The 20,602-nt window shown below is 41.4% G+C and overlaps 1 protein-coding gene across 4 annotated transcripts in view; it reads left to right on the top strand.

The window, feature by feature from the left end:
- The window catches only part of tsnare1 (T-SNARE Domain Containing 1), a 292,734-nt gene extending 283,105 nt beyond the window's left edge, over nt 1–9,629 (top strand). For all 4 annotated transcript variants that reach the window (XM_082551056.1, XM_082551053.1, XM_082551057.1 and 1 more), the window contains one exon: nt 8,031–9,629. Coding sequence is in view for 2 of the 4 variants with exons in the window: in XM_082551057.1 (XP_082407183.1) it covers nt 8,031–8,078 (48 nt within the window). In the remaining 2 variants the exon portion in view is untranslated. The remainder of the gene's footprint in view (nt 1–8,030) is intronic.
- Nucleotides 9,630–20,602: the final 10,973 nt, after the last annotated feature.

A 20,602-nucleotide genomic window follows, 5' to 3' on the forward strand; every position in this document is an offset into this window, starting at 1 on the left:
TTTGCAGCACTGTGATAATGAGATAATGAGATTGAGTAGCCTAGTATTTAGGCAGAGAAATCCAGTTTGCTCATTATGAATTGTTGAGAGAAATACTTCTTCTAACCTAGATGCAAATGCCGCAACTTTAATGTTGTTGTTAATTGATGACAGAGGCGCGTAACTAGATGGCAAAACAGGGTCTTTAACTGGTTAGTGATAATTTTGTTGCAGCTGCGTTCTGAAGAAATGGTGCCTTGCCATTAGGCATCTGGTTTAATGCGGTATAACTCATTAGTTTAGGTGTGTTTAAGAGATCTGTATCTTTAACTTCAACTTATTTCATTTATTTACAGGGAAATTGTTGAATTTTTCTGTAGTGCGTTTCAGCAGAATATGGTAATAGCTAAAACGGGTATTTCTTGTGGTGATTATGTGAATTGCCCAGTCGGTTGTTATGAGTGATTTTTACCCATCAGCTGTGAAATACCCTTGTAAAAGGGTATTTGTTGTCACCCTGCCAGGTGGGTGGGGTGAGCAGCGTGGACACCCAAGTTTGTGTATGTGACAACTAGAGAACAAAGCAACGTAGGAGTTTGGAATTGATACCGTAGGTGTATCTACTAAAAAATGTCAGACAAGTTTGAATGTGACTGAGCCACCTCCACAGGACAAGACTCAGCTGTCCATCTGCATCTTAAGGATAAAGGACACTCTTTCGAGGATGCCAATGTTCACATTTTGGACAGAGAGGACAGATGGTTTGAAAGAGGAGTGAAAGAAGCCATCTATGTCCACTGTGAGCGACCATCTTTGAACAGAGGCGGGGGTTTACGACACCAACTCTCTGCCATCTATAATCTAGTTTTGAGATCCTTCCCAGACGCCTTAACGCCCACTCACATCCTGGGCCATCTGACCTCAGGAATTCGCATGATAAGGTGGGGCCAGGTTTCACAATGAACACACCCGAAACTCTGGCTGATTGGGACCCACACCCAATTTCACACCTTGGCTCAGGCGATTAGAGGATCATCAGGGGGTCCTTTTGTCCCTCTGTGGGGGGTTACTCCCACTAGGTTTATATCTGGGACTCTCCACCATTTGACCTTAGAAGTGAAGAAGCTTCTCGGATGAGAGGTGAAACGTCTTCAAGTAACTTAAAGAAGTCCAGACACTTTTCTTTGCAAGCTCCTTTGACTGAGTTCAACCTCAAGGTCAAAGTCAGAGGTTACATGTTTCTGAAAATCTTGTGAATGTGATAATTTGAGAATAAGACGAAATAGGATTTTCAACTTGATACCATAGGCATATCTACTAGGAGGCTTTTGGTACATCTGACTGCTGCCATTGTTTTTCTATATCTATTTTGGAATTTTTTTGATTTATTATGTTGTAGTTTTGTATTTTGTTATTCTTCTCCATATTTGTTTGGATTTTTTGTGTTTTTTTTCTCTCAGTACTGAATTCCAATTTTTTCCCATTTCTTCTTGTATGTGTGATTTTTCCACTAACTACCACTAAAAGGGAGATGTATTAGTAAAACCATTTGTTCCCATAAAGTTTGCCCACTTTTTCATCATAAATCTGTCAAATTCAGAGTCCATTAAGACGGAGGTATTAAATCACCATGTGTTTTAATAATTGGGAGTATAGGTGTTGGATCACTAACAATAATAGGACAAGGGTTTTTGAATAATAATGTTACTTGTGAGATCTGTTGGAGAAAGTAATTATTGCACTGGAGAATAAAAGTATCATTCAATTCCAACAGTGAAATCATGCATATACTGCTTTATTATTTTGGGATATTGGCAAATGCCTTACATTTACTGATTTATTGGGGTGTTCTATTAAAGGGTGTAAGACAATATTAAAGGAGAAAAAAAAGGATAATCATTACTAGAAACGTATAGATTGACGATTGTAAAAAGATTATCTAAAGTGTCGGCCGGAATTACAGCATATCGACATTTTGAATCTATTAGTGTAGTGTTCAGAGTAAACAATAGCCTTTTATGAACCAAGATAGAGCCTCCGTTTCATGTAACAAGCTGAAAAGATCTAAATAAGCCTAAAAGATGTGTTCTTTCAGAGGCTCTATCCCATAAGAGGAGTATCTTTGCCTTTTATATTGGAACAGTATCCAGAGTTGTTATTCTTTTTGCCAGTGAACAAATAACACATACATTTAAAGAAGCTAGTGGCTGAATAAGAAGAAATAAAATGTGTGCATATGCAGCATGAAATCCATATGAACCCTATAATTTATAAATATCTGTGGTAAAGGTTTTACTTTCATATGAGGAGCAGTTGTTTATGTGTTGTGACTGTCATGGGCTGAACTCTGAGGCACTGGGCTAAAGCTATAGGTATGTTGACAAAGGATAATCAGGCGTGTGGTGCGAATAACCCTTGTAGTCCAGGAAGCCTAGGTTTACCTTAGTTGGCGAAGCCAAAATCCTGCTTTGTTATACAAGTCTCTGGGCTGAAAACTTTGCAACTCCAGTATGTCCATTCTGTTTAACATTTACATGCTCCCACTGGCACAGATTATAAAGAACAACAAAATAAACTACCACAGCTATGCAGATGACACACAAATATATATCACAATGTCACCAGGAGACCGAGGCCCTGTACAGGCTCTTGGTAAATGCATTTAGGAAATTAATGACTGGTTGTGCCACAATTTTCTCCAGCTAAACAAAAACAAAACTGAGGTAATAGTCTTTGGTGCCAAAGAAAAACGATTACAGGTCACCAGGGGACTTCAATCTATACACCAAAAACCACAAACCAGGCGAGAAATTTGGGTGTAGTGATGGATGCAGACCTAAACTTAGAAAAACACATTAAGACAATAACAAAATCAGCTTACTATCACCTCAAGAATATTTCAAGGAAAAAAGATCTGATGTCTCAACAGGACCTGGAAAAACTAGTCCATGCATTCATCTTTAGCAGGCTTGATTACTGTAACAGCATCTTTACAGGTCTACCTAAAAAATCAGTCAGACAACTACAGCTCATTCAGAACTCTGCTGCTCGAGTCCTCACTAAGACCAAAAAAGTGGACCACATCAGTCCAGCTCTGAGGTCTTTACACTGGCTGCCTGTCCGTCAGAGGATAGACTTTAAAGTTCTGATGCTGGTCTATAAAGCTCTGAATGGTTTAGGACCAAAATACATCAGTGACCTCCTGACCCAGTATGAACCTTCCAGATCCCTCAGGTCATCTGGATCCGGTCTTTTATCAGTTCCCAGAGTCAGAACCAGACACGGAGAAGCTGCATTCAGCTTTTATGCTCCTTATATCTGGAACAAACTCCCAGAAAGCCTCAGATCAGCTGAAACACTCAGTTTATTTAAATCCAGGTTGAAGACTCACCTGTTCTCAGCTGCATTTGAATAAAGCACCAAATCCACACTTTTAAGCTTAAATTTCAAAACTTACATTTTAACTACTGATTTTATCTACTGTTCTGATTTTATCTACTGTTCTGATTTGATCTGTTTTGATTTTATATACTGTTTTGTTTGTTTGTTTGTTAATTAGTTTGTTTGTTTGTTTGTTTTAATCAATTTTAAATCATGCTTTTTATTTGTTTTAGTTTCTAATGTCTCTGTAAAGCACTTTGAATCACCTTGTTGTTGAATTGTGCTATACAAATAAACTTGCCTTGCCTTGCCTTACACGCAGACACATTGAAGGCTGGGGAACTAAACACCATCCATCCATCCATCTTCATCCGCTTATCCGAGGTCGGGTCGCGGGGGTAGCAGCCTAAGCAAAGAGGTCCAGACCTCCCTCTCCCCAGCCACCTCCTCCAGCTTGTCCGGGGGAATACCAAGGCGTTCCCAGGCCAGCCGAGAGATATAATCTCTCCAGCGTGTCCTGGGTCTGCCCCGGGGCCTCCTCCCGGTGGGACATGCCTGGAACACCTCGCCCAGGAGGCGCCCAGGGGGCATCCTTGCCAGATGCCCGAACCACCTCAGCTGGCTCCTTTCGATGTGGAGCAGCAGCTGCTCTACTCTAAGCCCCTCCCGGATGGCCGAACTTCTCACCCTATCTCTAAGGGAGAGGCCAGCCACCCTTCGGAGGAAGCTCATTTCCGCCGCTTGTATCCGCGATCTCGTTCTTTCGGTCACTACCCACAGCTCGTGGCCATAGGTGAGGGTAGGGACGTAGATCGACCGGTAAATTGAGAGCTTCGCTTTTACACTCAGCTCCCTCTTCACCACGACTGACCGGTGCAGTGTCCGCATTACTGCAGCCGCAGCCCCAATCCGTCTGTCGATCTCCAGCTCCCTTCTCCCATCACTCGCGAACAAGACCCCGAGATACTTGAACTCCTCCACTTGGGGCAGGAACTCATCCCCGACCCGGAGTGGGCACTCCACCCTTTTCCGGCTGAGAACCATGGCCTCAGATTTGGAGGTGCTGATCCTCATTCCCGCTGCGTTACACTCGGCTGCGAACCGCTCCAGTGCGAGCTGGAGGCCCTCACCCGATGAAGCCAACAGAACCACATCATCCGCAAAAATCAGAGATGAGATTCTGAGGCCACCAAAGCGAAAGCCCTCCGCCACTTGGCTGCGCCTAGAAATCCTGTCCATAAAAATTATGAACAGAACCGGAGACAAAGGGCAGCCCTGGCGGAGCCCATCACCCACCGGGAACGAGTCCGACTTATTGCCGGCAATGCGAACCAAGCTCTTGCAACGGTTGTATAGGGATTGAATGGCCCGTAGCAATGGGCCAGACACCCCATACTCGCGCAACACCTCCCACAGGACGCCCCGAGGGACACGGTCGAATGCCTTCTCCAGGTCCACAAAACACATGTAGACTGGTTGGGCAAACTCCCATGCACCCTCAAGTATCCTCGAGAGGACAAAGAGCTGGTCCAGTGTTCCGCGACCAGGACGAAAACCGCATTGTTCCTCCTGTATCCGAGGTTCGACTAGCGGACGAACCCTCCTCTCCAGCACCCTGGCATAGACTTTCCCGGGGAGGCTGAGGAGTGTGATCCCCCTGTAGTTGGAACACACCCTCCGGTCCCCCTTCTTAAAGATGGGGACCACCACCCCGGTCTGCCAGTCCACAGGTACTGCGCCTGATCTCCACGCAACATTGCAGAGACGTGTCAACCAAGACAGCCCTACAACGTCCAGAGCCTTCAGGAACTCGGGGCGGACCTCATCGACACCAGGGGCTCTGCCACCAAGGAGTTGTTTAACTGCCTCAGTGACCTCGCCCCCGGAAATCGGTGGGTCACACCCCTCATCCCCAGACTCTGCTTCCTCCCCGGAAGACGTGTCAGTGGGATTAAGGAGGTCCTCGAAGTATTCCTTCCACCGCCCGACAATTTTCTCAGTCGACGTCAACAGCGCTCCGCCAGCACTATACACAGTGCAGGTAGAGCACCGCTTTCCCCTCCTGAGACGCCTGACGGTTTGCCAGAATCTCTTCGAGGCAGTCCGAAAGTCTTTTTCCATGGCCTCTCCGAACTCCTCCCACACCCGAGTTTTTGCTTCAGCCACTGCCCGAGCCGCATTCCGCTTGGCCTGTCGATACCTGTCGGCTGCCTCCGGAGTCCCACAGGCTAACCAAGCCCGATAGGCCTCCTTCTTCAGCCTGGTGGCTCCCTTCACCTCTGGTGTCCACCATTTGGTTCGGGGATTACCACCACGGCAGGCACCGACCACCTTGCGGCCGCAGCTCAATGCAGCAGCTTCGGCAATGGAGACGCTGAACATGGTCCATTCGGACTCAATGTCCCCAGTCTCCCTCGGAATGCTGTTGAAGCTCTGCCGGAGGTGTGCGTTGAAGATCTCGCGGACTGGGGCCTCTGCTAAAAATCACCTCAATAAAGCGATCTAATTAAAACACAATCCACTTAATACCACCCTCGTTATTTTCCTTCCCTCCCTCCTCCCCAAACCATAAAAATTAAAACAACACCTGACCATATTCAGGTGTTGTTTTAACCTGAATATGGTTAAACTGGGAACTAAACACACCTAAAGAAAAAGTTAGGATAACAAGACAAGACATAGAAGTACCAAAATAAAACAGGAAGTAGCGATGTGGGGAATCATGTGACAAAGGAAACTCGGCAGCAAGAGGGAGCTTGGAGAGATTCAGAATAACCAAAACAAGAATACCAAAATATAAGTCTAACAACTAACAGAAACGGCAATACAAAAGCAACAACAACAAAGGAGTAAACACAGAATCATTAATAAGATCATAAAGAGAAAATATGGGATGTTGTCAAAACTGGGCTCTCTAACCATCAAACCTAAAAATACAGTTAAAGAGTGACTGCTGTTAATTTTGCAGCAAATTTTTATTTAGTCGTTTTACTTAAAATTTAGACTTCTAAATTCTTTTAGCTTTAGTCATCATAAGATTTTAAGCAGCAGTTTATCCAGCTGACGAAAATATAGAGTGTAAAAAATTTGTTGCGTTTTTACCAGTGAGAGTTGCTCTACATGGTTTACAAAGTGTCTCATTTTCTTTGACATCAAATGGAAAATGTGTCCATATGTTCACTCTTGTCTTCCTATGTGCTGACATTTTGTCTCATTTTCATGAGAAACCGGGAGGATGGGAGATAGTGGTACCATTTCCAAAAAGCACCTCAGTTGTGCACCTCTAACATTACTGCATGCAGATTACTTCTGATTGGACTGCTTCAAAACTCGCCTGGCCTTTCTACACAATGTAATTAGTTCTTATTGGCTCTTGTCACTCCAGGATATTTTCTTTTTGTTTTTATTCACTGACAAAAGTTTCAGCAGATTTCATCACAGTTTTTGTCCTCATGTAAATGTAGGGTAAATGTAGCTTTCTGTGAAATAAATGTAAAGTTTTGACTCTGTTTGTGTAAATAGATTTGTGCTTAAATGTAAATCTGGCTAAAATAAAGTTGACAAAAATGTTATTTCTTTTGTGTTGATATGAAAAGCTCTCAGACGTAATATCTTTGCTCATGACTATTACCTACCTACTACTTGCCTACCTCGTTGTTCACATACAGCGCCAACAGAGTGCATCGCTTATAAGTTAGCTTAAATGTATTCCACCAGTATGACCAGATGAATTGCTTACAGAAATAATGAAGAGCCACACAAAATAATGTTTTTAGCTATTGATCTCTGTCTGTCCAAACGGGGACGTGCCCAGTAGATATCAGTGGGTGGGTTTCAATCACTCAGACTTTCTGCAACGAGGATGACGATAGACTGACAGACACTTTATAGCTTCTGAAGGACTCTAAAGGAGACTGTTGGTCTGTGCCATAAATTATGGATAAAGAATGCCTGTGTGTATGTGCGTTGTGTGTTTGTGTATGTGTTTTTGTATGGTGGTGGTGCTGGGGCCGCAGCCTTCCTGGTTGAAATCTGGCCAGCATTGCCATCAACAAGTAACACAAGTCTTCCTGCTTAAAGTTTCAAAGAGAGCCTGTAATTTCCAAGCACACATGAGTCAATGAGAGCTCAGATGTTTATTAATAACATGAATTCACAGATTGTTTCTGAATGCTTATTGTGATCGGATTCAACGAGGGTGCAATGACCAAATGCCAAAACGATCTTCAGATTCCCCTGTGCCTTCAAGCATTAATTCACTTACATGTGTCCTTCTGGACAACTATTAACTTTAATTCAGATAAAAGTGACGTACTCTGGCCTTTGGTGTACACGGCTAGTCTGCTAGTTGGTGATTAACGAACCACTTCCATCTCCAGCACTATGAACTCTGGCCGGGACTTAATTAAAACTCAGCCATTGACCACAATCATAAATTACTTTCCACAACCTGTGACACTTTCAAAATAAAAAGGACTCATTGGTTTCTTGCCAATTAATAATTCACAAATGAAATGGAATGAAAACCTGAGGCAGGGGTACTGTAAGAGTTTGTATCCTGAGTTTTGAAAAAGGCTGACAGCACTGTTGCTGAACAAGAAGGATTACTTGAGCTGGTGGTGACTGCTGGGTGATTGATGACCGTTATCTGCTCTGTTTGTGTTCTGCAGGTAGCTGTTGTCATCACAGTGTCACTGCACTGCTCCTGCCCAGTCTGATCCTTGACCTGAGCAGCTGATTCCCAGTAGGAGGGAGCAGCCCTGCAACAATATCTCTACTCCATCATCTCTGGCTCTGTTTACATGTGTGTCAGTCTGAGGATGGAGGCCTTTCTCAGCATACCTCCAGTCTGCGCCTCTTATGAAATCATCACTGTTCTCACTAGTGTTTCCTTTTTTTTCTTCTTTTTTTTAAATGCAGCAGCTGTTTGCTGTAATCTGAAAGTTAAGTCCCAAATGCAAATTTAGTGATCGCATCAGAGGCACAAGCTGGGCGTTTCCTGTATTAAATGTAACGGGTAATGCTCTGTTTTGCAAACCTTCAGCCACAAACACTAAATCAGATGAAGGAGAAGCTTCAGAGTGACACTGTCTTCAGCTGCTGTATATTGTATGCTTCCTTCCTCGCATTTTTACTGAAATGAACTTCGTATTTATTAGCTTGCAGTGTAATTATTATCATTAATAATCACTATTATATTACAGTGTTTGTTGATATTGGTAAATACTGTTTGAATATATATACCTTCCAAAATAAAAGTCTAAGTTCAGCAGCAAGCGACATGTTATGAGATGAATCTTGCTTATTTATGCATCGTTATATTTATGTTTTAGTCAGTGAAATGTTTGTTTTAATTCCCATGTCATTTTTATCATGACTTTAAGATGGTCTAAAGTTGGCAGGGATGGACGCTGCCCACCCAGAAATAAATTTTGCCCCCACACCTACAGAAAATACAGAGTTCGCATTTTAAACTTCTTTAGCTGCTTTGCAACCCACCTCTCCTCCAGCATCTGACCCCATCATTGGCATATCCATTGTCATACTGTGATGCTGCCCTGTGCTGTTTTGCTGCTCCGATTTTTCATTTATCCACATAGAGGGGTGAGGAGGTCCCTGTACAGCCTGTATCAGTTACTGTAATTGATTTAAAAACACTCTCTATTTCTTTGAAATGTGTCTATACTTTCTTCTAGGGTCTTTAACTTACAATATAAATCAGAATCAGAATCAGAATCAGAATACTTTATTGATCCCTGGGGGAAATTATTTTTTGTTACAGTGCTCCATTTTAAACCAACATTAAGACAAGACAGACAATACGCTAACTAAGAATAGTACAATATATACATATATATACATACATACATACATAAGTCACTTATAAATAAATAGTTGGAAAAGAAACATGTGTAGTTGTAGCAGCAAACAGTGTGTTAAGTGGATGCGTTGTACAGGGAGATGGCCACAGGCAGGAATGATTTCCTGTGTCGTTCAGTGGTGCTTTTCGGTAATCTCAGTCTCTCACTGAACGAGCTCCTGTGACTGACCAGCATGTCATGGAGTGGGTGGGAGGTGTTATCCAACATTGTCTTTATCTTGGACAGCATCCGCCTCTCCGACACCACCTTGAGGGAGTTCAGCTCCATCTCCACAACATTGCTGGCCTTACGGATCAGTTTATTAAGTCTGTTGGCATCTGCGACCCTCAGCCTGCTCCCCCAGCATGCAACAGCATAGAGGATCGCACTGGCCACAACAGACTCATAGAAAAAGTCACCTCGAGGTGACTTTTGTTGTGATTGGGTGCTTTAAAAATAAAATGTGATTAAATTATCTCCTAGGAGCTGCTGTTACAAAATAGTACTTTCATGTGTTTTTCATTAACAGGGCATCTATTGATGCATTTTTGACAGAGTCACTGATGCAGCTGGTTTAAAAACAAGGTGTCCTTTGGTGCCCAGTGTTGAGGCATAAGTGAGCTGGATCTGTCACTCCCAACTTGTCATTTTGTAATTACTTAGATTACTATTGTAAAGAGCATTTTTTACTTTAATGAACTTTATGACAATATACTATAATTATTTTTGCTTATATCATACACACCTGTTTCTGTGGTAAATTATTTGATAAACAAATTCATCGTGAAATTCAACCTTAAACCAAATTATCATCCAAACAGTGGCAGGAACAGGAGTAGAGTAACTCACAAGTGTTTGGTTTCCAGCAAGAGGTAATCATCAGCAGTCAGGCAGTTTCCCTCTTGTCTTCATGGGCCTACATTCCTAGCAAGATGTTTAAGATTTAAGACAGTAATAGGCTTAATTTGATCTGTAAGAGAAGTGATTATGCTGTGTGTTAGTTTCTCCCAGCCCCGTGTTGTCTCCTAAGGTTTTCTAGAGATAAGCAAGATGTCAGGTTGCCCTGCAGGGTCAGGTCTTCCACAGTTTGTCATCTTTTACTTAACCCCTTTGCTGTAAAAAGCTTTTCTTTTGGATTTGTCCGTCATCATTGATCTCTCTCTCTCTCTCTCTTTGGATTATCTGGCTTTGAATTTCCCAACACACTTCAATCAGTAATAATTTCGTCAAACTACACTGACTCACCAATAAGGAAGCTTTTCATTTTTAATAGAGTTTTCAACAAAGAGAAGAAACAAAGAGAAGAAACATGCAGGGGGGAAGCTTGTCATTGTTGTTTTGTCTCAGGCATAATGTAACATGAAATTCATTTTCTTTTTGTCTGTTGTTGTTGAGAAAGGCCAGAGGAAAGTTTCTTTAAAAGGTTACATTCTGCAGCATTTTTCTACTTACTGAATATGTAGCAATAATAACAAGGAAAGAGCATTTCCAGAACCTTTTCAAACATTTGAAAAAGCAACAAAAGTCAGGTTTTTCCTTACCTGGAGGCTCTCTATCTAGATTTAATTCTGTGCAGGCTGTTGGACAAACTTAACCCGGTTTCGCTCACAGCGGTTTACTGTCTGATAGCCTGCTGCCTCTGTAAATACAGCATGAACAAGGGGGATAAATCTCCCAGGTAATGCAGGCTGAGGGGAATTTCAATCCAAGGTGGAGCAGTTATCACTCCTGGCCAATGTCTGGAATGTTAACGAAGGTTTATTTGAGGTTAAAACCCGAAGCAAGAATGTGTTCGTACAGAAGAGGCCAGGTTCTTCCAATTACTAGACTATGTTGTTATCAAAAGAGGTTTAATGAAAGTAAAGCCGTCTGCTAGAAAGATCTTCAATTAATTCAAGTTATTTTTCAATCCTTTTTATGTATTTCCAGTGTTAGGAGACAGTGGACGCTAATTGTGATAAACATTTTTCTGTGTTTGGCAAAACAATATTAAAAGCCCATACAAGTGGTTTTGTAATAACTATTTGTGAGTACAACATGAATTAACACTCATGCAACCCTACAGGATATCATTGATAGTCGATGAACTTACTGTACCCCTTAATGGCCTATTTTCTGTTCCAATGGTGGATGCTCAAGTCGGTTTTATCTATAGGCTGTGAAATATCCAAAGGTGCTTTATATTGTAAGCTGAAGACCCCAAAATAATACAAAGAAAACCTAAGACTCAGATGACCTGATCACCTGAAAGCTGAAGGTGCTACCACGCATTCTACTTTTGAAAATTCTAGTAATCACACGCAACACAGAAGTCTAATATTGAAGTCCTCTGAAGGTAAGATGGGTCCTGATTATTGATGATCTTGTATGTGAGGTGAAGGATTTTGAATTTGATTCTAGTTTTAACAGTTAGCCAATGAAGACAAACAGAAAAGAGAAGAAGACCATGGAAGACATATCCTCTCTCTTTCTAGTCTCTGAAAGAGAGAGCCTGAGCGAAGCATCTAAATTATGAACAGAATTGGTCCTAGTATGGAACCATGTGGAGCTCCATAATTAGCCTTGCATGAAGAAGACTCCACATGAACAAACTGGAGTCTGTTAGATAGATATGTTTCCTTTAATACGTGTAGCATACTCTAATCTCTGTAGTAAAATATTTTTTCCGGAATAATTATTTGTGAAAAAAGGTACACTACTAGTTAAAGTATAAGGAATACTAGGCAGTCTGGCTACAATGATGAAGAAAAACCTGGGATTGTTGTTGATTTCTTCAGTTAATGTAAATTTAGTATAGAAATAGGGAAATTTTGGCAAGCGATGAACATGGCAAAAAATTTCAAATAAGGAGTTCAGCATATGTGCAAGCAGTCCCCTTTTTCTCCTCTAATATAGACATCTCAGATCTATAACTCTTGCTGTTAAAACTTCTCTTTTTTTGTTTTTCAGTCCCTGGCCCAGTGGGCTGAGCATTTTAACAATGAAACAGCAGGGATGGATTTGCAATTGGAGCCAGCCATTACAGGAATTACTTCATTTTTTTCAATTCCACAGTTAGCCACTTGGTTTTATACCTATAGCACTCCCCTCCACATGACTCGAGATTAACTGGGTGGGGTGGCTGTAGCTTAGGTGGCAGAGCAGGTCAGCCACTAATCAGAAGGTCGGTGGTTCGATCCCAGGCTGCCTCCTGGCTGCATGCCAAATATCCTTGGGCAAGATACTAACCCCGTGTTTGCCTACTGGTGGTGGTCAGAGGGCCCGGTGGCGCCAGTGTCCGGCAGCCTCGCCTCTGTCAGTGCGCCCCAGGGCAGCTGTGGCTACAATGTAGCTTGCCATCGCCAGTGTGTGAATGTGTGTGTGAATGGGTGAATGACTGAATGTAGTGTGAAGCGCTTTGGGGTCCTTAGGGACTAGAAAAGCGCTATACAAATGCAGGCCATTTACCATAACTGCAACATCACGGAATACAACAAAATACCAGTATGTGATGAACTTGGAATAAAAATGTGTTTTTCAAGCATGCTCACCATTGTGCACTGTGCTGTTTAAACCAAAGGACATTTAGAGGACTATTGGTCTGTGGTTTTCTTATTGTTAAAAAAAGTCCCATGAAAAGCCCAACAAAAGTGTTCTAAAATAGATAGTGATCCTTTCATACTGTACTGTTTTTGTGTAGAGGTCATCCTGAGTGAAACATCTTTTATACTCACAACTCTTATACAGCGCCAAATCACAACAACAGTTGCCTCAAGGTGCTTTATATTGTACAGTAGATCCTACAATAATAAATACAGAGAAAAACCCAACAATCATATGACCCCCTATGAGCAAGCACTTTGGTGAGAGTGGGAAGGAAAAACTCCCTTTTAACAGGAACAATCCTCCATCAGAACCAGGCTCAGGCAGCGGTGGCCATCTGCCGTGGCCATTTGGGGGAAAAGAGAGAAGTAACACTAGATTCTGTTATTAAATAATAAAAACAGCAAAACAGTACATACTGGGTTTTACTACAACATACTTGTTTTTGTTTGTTTGTTTTTTCTTTAAAACTTCTGCATAATCTCTTTTGGCTTCCTTCACCTGCCTTTTAATCCATGATTGTTCTGACTAGCTGCCTCTCCAAATAGAAGGTTTCAACAACAGGTGAGTGGAGCTTCTGTACGCTCAGTTTTGGTAATCTCAGTTTTTGGATGTAGTTAGCATTGGGCACTCAACACTGTAAATGTGACCAAAAAAAACATCTCTGGGTTTCCTGAACGGCGTAGACCAAGAGGTTCATCTTCAGGTTAATACTTCTGAGACATTTCCCTGCTCCCTTTTTCAAATCACCTCATTTTGACTGAGAGCTAATATGTTAGACTGAGGGAGTTGAGGTTGACACCTTGGATGAAAATAATTTCCATTCCCACGTCATTATATTGTGATAGCACTGCACTAATAAACACTGGAAGAGTAATCTTCCAATGTAGGAGAGAAACAAAATATCCTGGAAGAGGTGTGTTAAAACTGCGTAGCTTATAAGAGAGAAATTTCATTAACTGTCTTGAAAAAATAATATTAATTCATAAGAACAGCAACTTACTATTTGCTTTCAAATGAGAGCTCTTTTGAGTGAAGCTAAAACAGTTTTACTCAAACTGATAAACATTAAAAGCATAAGATATAATTTACACATGTTCTGTTGATGAAGTTGGTATTTCTAATTAATTAAATGTTCCTTCTGAGCCAAACTTTTCTCTTTGTTAACTTCCACTTTCCGCTGCTCTTTTTAAAGAAAGCAGAAGAAAAGTAGAAGTTGGGCTATCTGGTGCGAGGTTGGCAGGCTGGAATCACAGTGGCAAAACTGCTGCTAATTTCTTACTTCCCTTTCCATATTTAAACTAGTGTTCAAACAGCGGTTTAAATAGCTGCAGTAGTACATCATTAGTTCCTTTCTAGGCTCAGCGTGCAGAGCTGTAGGAGAGGGAGATAAATCAACATTTTATAGCTCCTAGGGGCACTGAGGATCAGACTGAGCTCTGCAGCGAGAAATTAAAGGCTTCTTAATGGGCCGCACAGCTGAAATGTATTACTGTATCTGGGAGCATGATGACTTCCTTGTATATTCTCATATGGACAAATAAAAGCCCTGTGTGACCACTGTAACACCCTCAGACTCACCATTTGGTCTCAATAAGCTATAGTATAGTGGACAACAGTCTATTTTTAAGAGGCAGATGCTGAAATGTGTTAGGTTATAAAGAATAGCTAGAGGTCTTATTTTGTTTGAAGCAATCCTGCTTTTTGACAAAGTGAAACAAATGAGAAACTTAAAAGGTTGCATGTACTGTACACTCAAATGAAAACGTAAACATAGCACAAATAATATAGAGCTTTTCTACACTACCTGAGCACTCAAAGGTCTTTATACAATATGCCTCCATCTGTTCACACAAGCACTTTAAGTACTTTCTATCTAGATGTTGCATTCACACCACCACAACTTGGGGTCAGTATCTTGACCAAGGATATTTGGCATGCAGACTACAGGAGCCAAAGTTCGAACCACCAACCCTCCAGTTAGCAGATGACCTTCTCTACAGCTATCCCACCACAGACTAATGTAGACTTAATTCTTCAAAGAGAGGCTCCAGACAGCTGCAGCAGCAGGTGAACCAACTGTCAATTAATGACCCCTCAGCTGCTGTGAAAGGCTTCTAATCCTGTTAGTAATTTTAAAAGTTCATCACAAAAAGATAAAGTGCTCCATCCACTTTTTAAAGAGGCAGAATTCAATCTTTGAAATATTTTCATGGTAATGTGCTTCGCAGTGTGATTCAGCACATTAAGACAACATTTGCCGTATTTCTCAGTACAACTGAAATCAGCAGTACTGACTCTCTCTGGACAGTTGAAATCTTTTTGTTACTTAAGGCACCATTCCTCCCTCTCTTCCTCTCATTTGTTGTGTGTGTGGGTTTCAGATGACTTTACCCTGTCTCCTTCTGAAACAGACCAGGTGAACTATAATGCACAACTATACTATACTACATACAGAGTTACTTTACACACTTTCCAGCATTATGTGGGAGATCTGTGCTGCTTTCCTTACTGGGAAAAACTGGGCTGCTCTAGAAGCTAGGTGGAAGCATGGCATGGGGCAGAGCTGAAGATCCTGCAGTGTCATGCTCCATTGGGTCTCTGATCAGACACATTTAGCAATTATATGTATTTTGAAAAGTGAAAGTGGAAGTAAAAGATCTACCCTCTACCACTTTATGTTCAAATCTATGTGTTTCCTACCTGTGGACAAAGCAGGGTTAAACTGAAAGTTGTTATGAAGGAAGTCCAAGGTATCAGAGAAAAAATGACAAAAAGCTTTTTGTAGTTTTATTTAGTTACACTATTTATTTAGAGACTGGATGATGAATGAAGAACAGATATTTTTGCAGAGAAAGTGCTGAATGTTTCCTTTCTGGCGAAAACTGCCACAGCCAAAGCCAATAAGTTGGACTCTTGGGCCACTTAATTGAAATTTCATGAGGACATGTGAGGCAGCTGAAGTCCCTGTGCATAACTTGGCTACAGCCAAGACCTACCCTCAGGATGATCTGAGAAAGAGATACAGGAGTCTATGGAACAAGGGAGTTTCCTACATTGGCTTCACTTTCTTCTCAGAACCCTCCTATAGTGTGACAGTACTTCTGGAGATCCATACTAAAAACTGGTCTTTCCACGACTCGCAACTCACTGTCCAGAAAGTACCCTGAGTAGACAGTCCAACTTCTCCTTGTAGATCTCCAAACTTCAGCATTGAGGTTCATAGATTACAAGGTGCACCTTCTGATGGTAAAACATAGAAACCAGGGGATATACGAGCTGCTTCGCAAGTGACTTTTCATGAGGGTTCAGATGTGAGCACTTTTAAATTTCAAAGACTGCCTTAGCAAAATAGAAAAATACTCACCAGTTTTTAAACCTTGTATCCTCCGAGGAGATGTGCTTAATGGCCAACTGCAAGAAAACAAACACAGGTGGTTTAGCTGCTACTTTCAAAGAGATCTGTAATGTGTGTGAGCATGTGCCTTTTTTTTTTTCTTTTTCTTTTTTTTTTGCCTGTCCCATTTGGTTCTTTAGCCATCAGAATTGTTGTCTGAAGACCAACAAGGAGACCCAATGGATTTATTTTGCCAAATGGATCATCGTGGCATTGCCGTATTGGTCCATTTGATCGACCTTTGTTTTTATTATTTATTTTATTTTATTTTCAGTTGTTATAGACGGGACAGACATGAGTGAGGGATAGGAAAGGGAGAAAGAAAGAGGAAGGAAAAGAAAAACAGAAGGGGAGAGGGACAGTGAGAAAGGGGGGAGAAAAAAAATCTCCTGGATCCTGGTGTGAGTATGTGCTTATAAGACCTACTGGCCAAAACTTCCTCTCAAAGAAGCTAACGTGCAACAAACCTCCTACACCGATGGGATCAAGAAGAGGAGACGCGTCCTCGAAGTTGTCTAAAAATACATACACAACTTGTGTGTAACTTTACATTTCTCTTTACAATCCTATCTAGTCCTTGGTTTTAACACGCTCAGTGTTCAATATGTGTAATACTGCTTCTGTGCATGGTTACTCACCTTGCACAGAAGCAGTATTACACATTTAGTTTCAAACCATCAGCTTATCACCAGGCCTTTCTCTATCATTCTGACTGAATCCTTTACTGTCAGCTCGACGAGGTTCCTGTACCTTGCTATCTTGCTGAAATTCTCTGCTGCATCACCAGCTCTTTTCTTTCTCACATTAAGATGGTGTGGGGAGTCAGAGGACTCCTCTCTTTGACTCAATATCTTGTTATTCTCTATAAAATTAGAAAACATTTGTAGTTATTGTGTCAAACACCATGACCACTTGAAGTATGGTTTTGTACTGAGATTGATGAGTCATATCAACCCACACCGTGGTCAAGTGAAGAGTGAATGAGTTTACATGAGAACAAGTTTATAAGCCTGGGAATACACTGGGTGCCAGGGCCAACCATAAGAACTCAAGACAAAGTTTAATTCCACCAGACACACGTGAATATGTGCAAAGGGTTTGTCAACTAAACCCAGAGTGAACTTTCCATCTGCTCATACAAACAGCAGAATCAATCCGGTTGTTCAGTGATGACACGATGAATCCTACTTCCGGACCTAAAGTAGTCTGCGTTTAATATGGCTTCTGTGTTGTTAACATGTTTAATGTTATGTATTTTCTTCTATTTGATCTCAAAAAGCTCCTAAAACAGTCAGTGATCACTGTTGACCTCCCTCGGCTTTTATTACCGCTAGTCATTTATTTAAGCTCAGTTTTTAAAACCTTAGGATGTAACTACAGCCCAGCCCATGCAGCAGTATATGAATGACTAACCGCAATTACATTTGTTCCTGACCACCAAGAACACTCACATTAACTTTTATCGAGTGGAAAAAAGTTAGCTTGTTTATATTATGCTAACATAGCTGTGTCGCTAGCGGTCACGTAGCACATCATTATATACCAGCTAGCCAAACTTCAGTAACCCTACAAACGTCACTGCTGTTTAGTTTTCTGTCTTCATTTATGTTGGAAGTGATAACAGAGCTGTACGTTTTAATTTGTTTCCAAAACCCTGCAGTCAGGACATGCTATATTGTATTTAGATAGAAGCTAGCGAGCTAACTTCCTGCTAACTTCTAACTCCGTTAAATGTCATAAATTCCGTTTTCGTGGATGCCTGGATGTTAAACTCAATTGTTACACCTGGTAGAGCAGAACGCTGATCATTTTATTAAAGATGAAAGACTTTAGACAGTTTTTCAACTCTCAGTAATGCCACAGTGATCGTTTGATATATGGACCTGCAGCGGAGTTTAGGTCCAGATACGGCTAGTGACGTCAGACTGAACAACCGGATATTAAATATCAAATGAAAAGCATTGTCGAGGCTTTGCCAAGAAGCACTAAATTTAGGGGGTAGTAAGATGAATAAAATAAGCACCTCCTTGTGAAAATTTACAGGACGTTACAAAAATGATGTTTCAAACACGATTAAAAAATACAAATGCCTCCAAATGCTGGAAAAACAAATGTCTGTATTAAATCACTCAGTTACTGAGTGAAGACTTTTGCATTCATATGATAGTTTTAGGATATAAAAAATAAATTAACCTGCCTGTCAAAGCAGTCATGCCCCCAACTGGAACTTTAATAGAATTCAAAGTGATGAAGTCTACAAAATATTATCCCCATAAGGTTGTAATGAAGGGTGGAAACAGCTACATAGAACAAAACCATTTTTGAGACAGGTTGTAATCATTTTAATTTCAGTGCTCAGGTTGGGCGTTTCAACATTTTAATCTTTTGGGGTTTTACTCAGTATTAAATCCACTATCTGGTCAGTTTGGAGGCTGTTTTTAACTTCAGTGGCACATCACAGTGTTCCCTCGCTATAACGCGGTTCAACTTTCGTTGCCTCGCTGTTTCGCGGATTTTAGTGTGCAATTTTGCATGCTTTTTTTGCTTTTTGTTTTTACAGGGCATTGTGTTCTGCAGCCTAAATGGCTGTAGACCATTGTCAGTCGATCTTGTGCTGTGTCTCCTGTACAGTACAGCAGGATGCGTCCAGCTTGTCAAATTTTGATAAATCTTCGATCGCTAGCAGTGTGACTCTGAGGTGCTGTACTGTATTTGTAAGTTTTCTCCCAGACAAACACAACGATGTCAACAAAACGTTTTGCACCATCAAAGGCACCTGCGGTAGCACCCAAAAAGCAGAGGAAGATGCTAACCATAGCACAAAAAGTTGGACATCTGGACATGCTAAAGGAAGGTAGAAGTTACCGTATCTTTTGGACCATAAGGCGCACCGGATTATGGGGCGCATTAAGCGAAACAAAACAGTCAGATAAGTCAAACTTTACTCAACTTATTCTTCTTGCTTCCTCCACTTCCGTACCATTGATTCATTAATGTTGAATTCTCTGGCAGCTGCTCTATTCCCATGTTCTGGACCTGAAAACAAGGTTTGATCTTTGGTTTCATTCTGTAATACTGGACTTATTTTTCTAGAAAGGTTTCAACTTTGGGAGTGTTTAAACAAGAGAGAAAAGTGTGAAAATGTTCATACCTGTCTGAGAAAAGTGTATAAAGTGTGTAGTGAGGGGTTTTACAGTCTTAAAGCATCTCAATTCAAATTCAAATTCAAATTTTTTTATTTGTCACGTACACAGTCATACACAGTACGATATGTAGTGAAATGCTTGGACAACTGCTCGTGACCTAAAGAAAACAAAAAAGGAAAAGGCTATGAATAAGAAAGGAAATAAATATGAAAAATTAAAAAGGGTAAATTTAACTAGGAAGGAATAAAATATAAATTAAGGTTAAAAATGAAATAATTGTACAACACAAATTAGAATGAAGGGTAAATTTAACTGGGAAGAATAAGATAAAGATAAATATATAAATTAAAGTTGAAAATAAAATAACTGTACAACAAAATACACAATACACAATATAGAACTATATAAGAATGTATGAAGAAATCTAAATATAAATAAATATATACACAATAACAGCAGCTGTACAAGTATTAACCGGAAATGAAGAATATAGTGACCAGTGTTGTGCAAAACCAAAGTCCAGAAAGTCCAGTGTGTGTGTAAGAACTGTATGTGTGGGTCAGTACTGTGTGGTGGTGTGATTGAGAGACCGTATCGCCTGCGGGAAGAAGCTCCTCCTCAGTCTCTCTGTGTTGGTCTTCAGGGAGCGGAATCGCTTTCCTGACCTCAACAGAGAGAACAGTCTGTTGTTGGGATGGCTGAGGTCCTTCACGATCTTCCTGGCCTTGGTCCAGCACCGCCTGCTGTAGATTGAGTGCAGGTCAGGGAGCTCGGAGCGGATGGTGCGCTCAGCTGACCGCACAACCCTCTGTAGAGCTCGTCTGTCCTGCATGGTGCTGTTCCCGAACCAGGTTAAGATGTTTCCCGCCAGGATGCTCTCTATGGTGCACGAGTAAAAGTTCCTGAGCACCTTGGAGGGCAGTTGGAAGTCTCTCAAGCGTCTGAGGTGGTAGAGACGCTGTCGGGCCTTTTTCACCACGGTGTTGATGTGACAGGACCATGACAGGTCCTGCGTGATGTGAACTCCGAGGTATTTGAAGCTGTCCACTCTCTCCACTGGGCACTCGTTGATGACGGGGGTCTGGTAGTTCCTCTCCTGCTTAGTGCTGAAGTCCACTATCAGCTCCTTTGTCTTACTGACGTTTAGAAGGAGGTTGTTCCTCTGGCACCAGTTCTCCAGATTCCTAATCTCCTTCAGGTAGGCCGTCTCGTTGTTATCAGAGATCAGGCCCACCACGACGGTGTCGTCAGCAAAC

Source organism: Aulonocara stuartgranti, assembly GCF_965226115.1.
Source record: "Aulonocara stuartgranti genome assembly, chromosome: 11".
Classification (NCBI taxonomy): Eukaryota; Metazoa; Chordata; class Actinopteri; order Cichliformes; family Cichlidae; genus Aulonocara; species Aulonocara stuartgranti.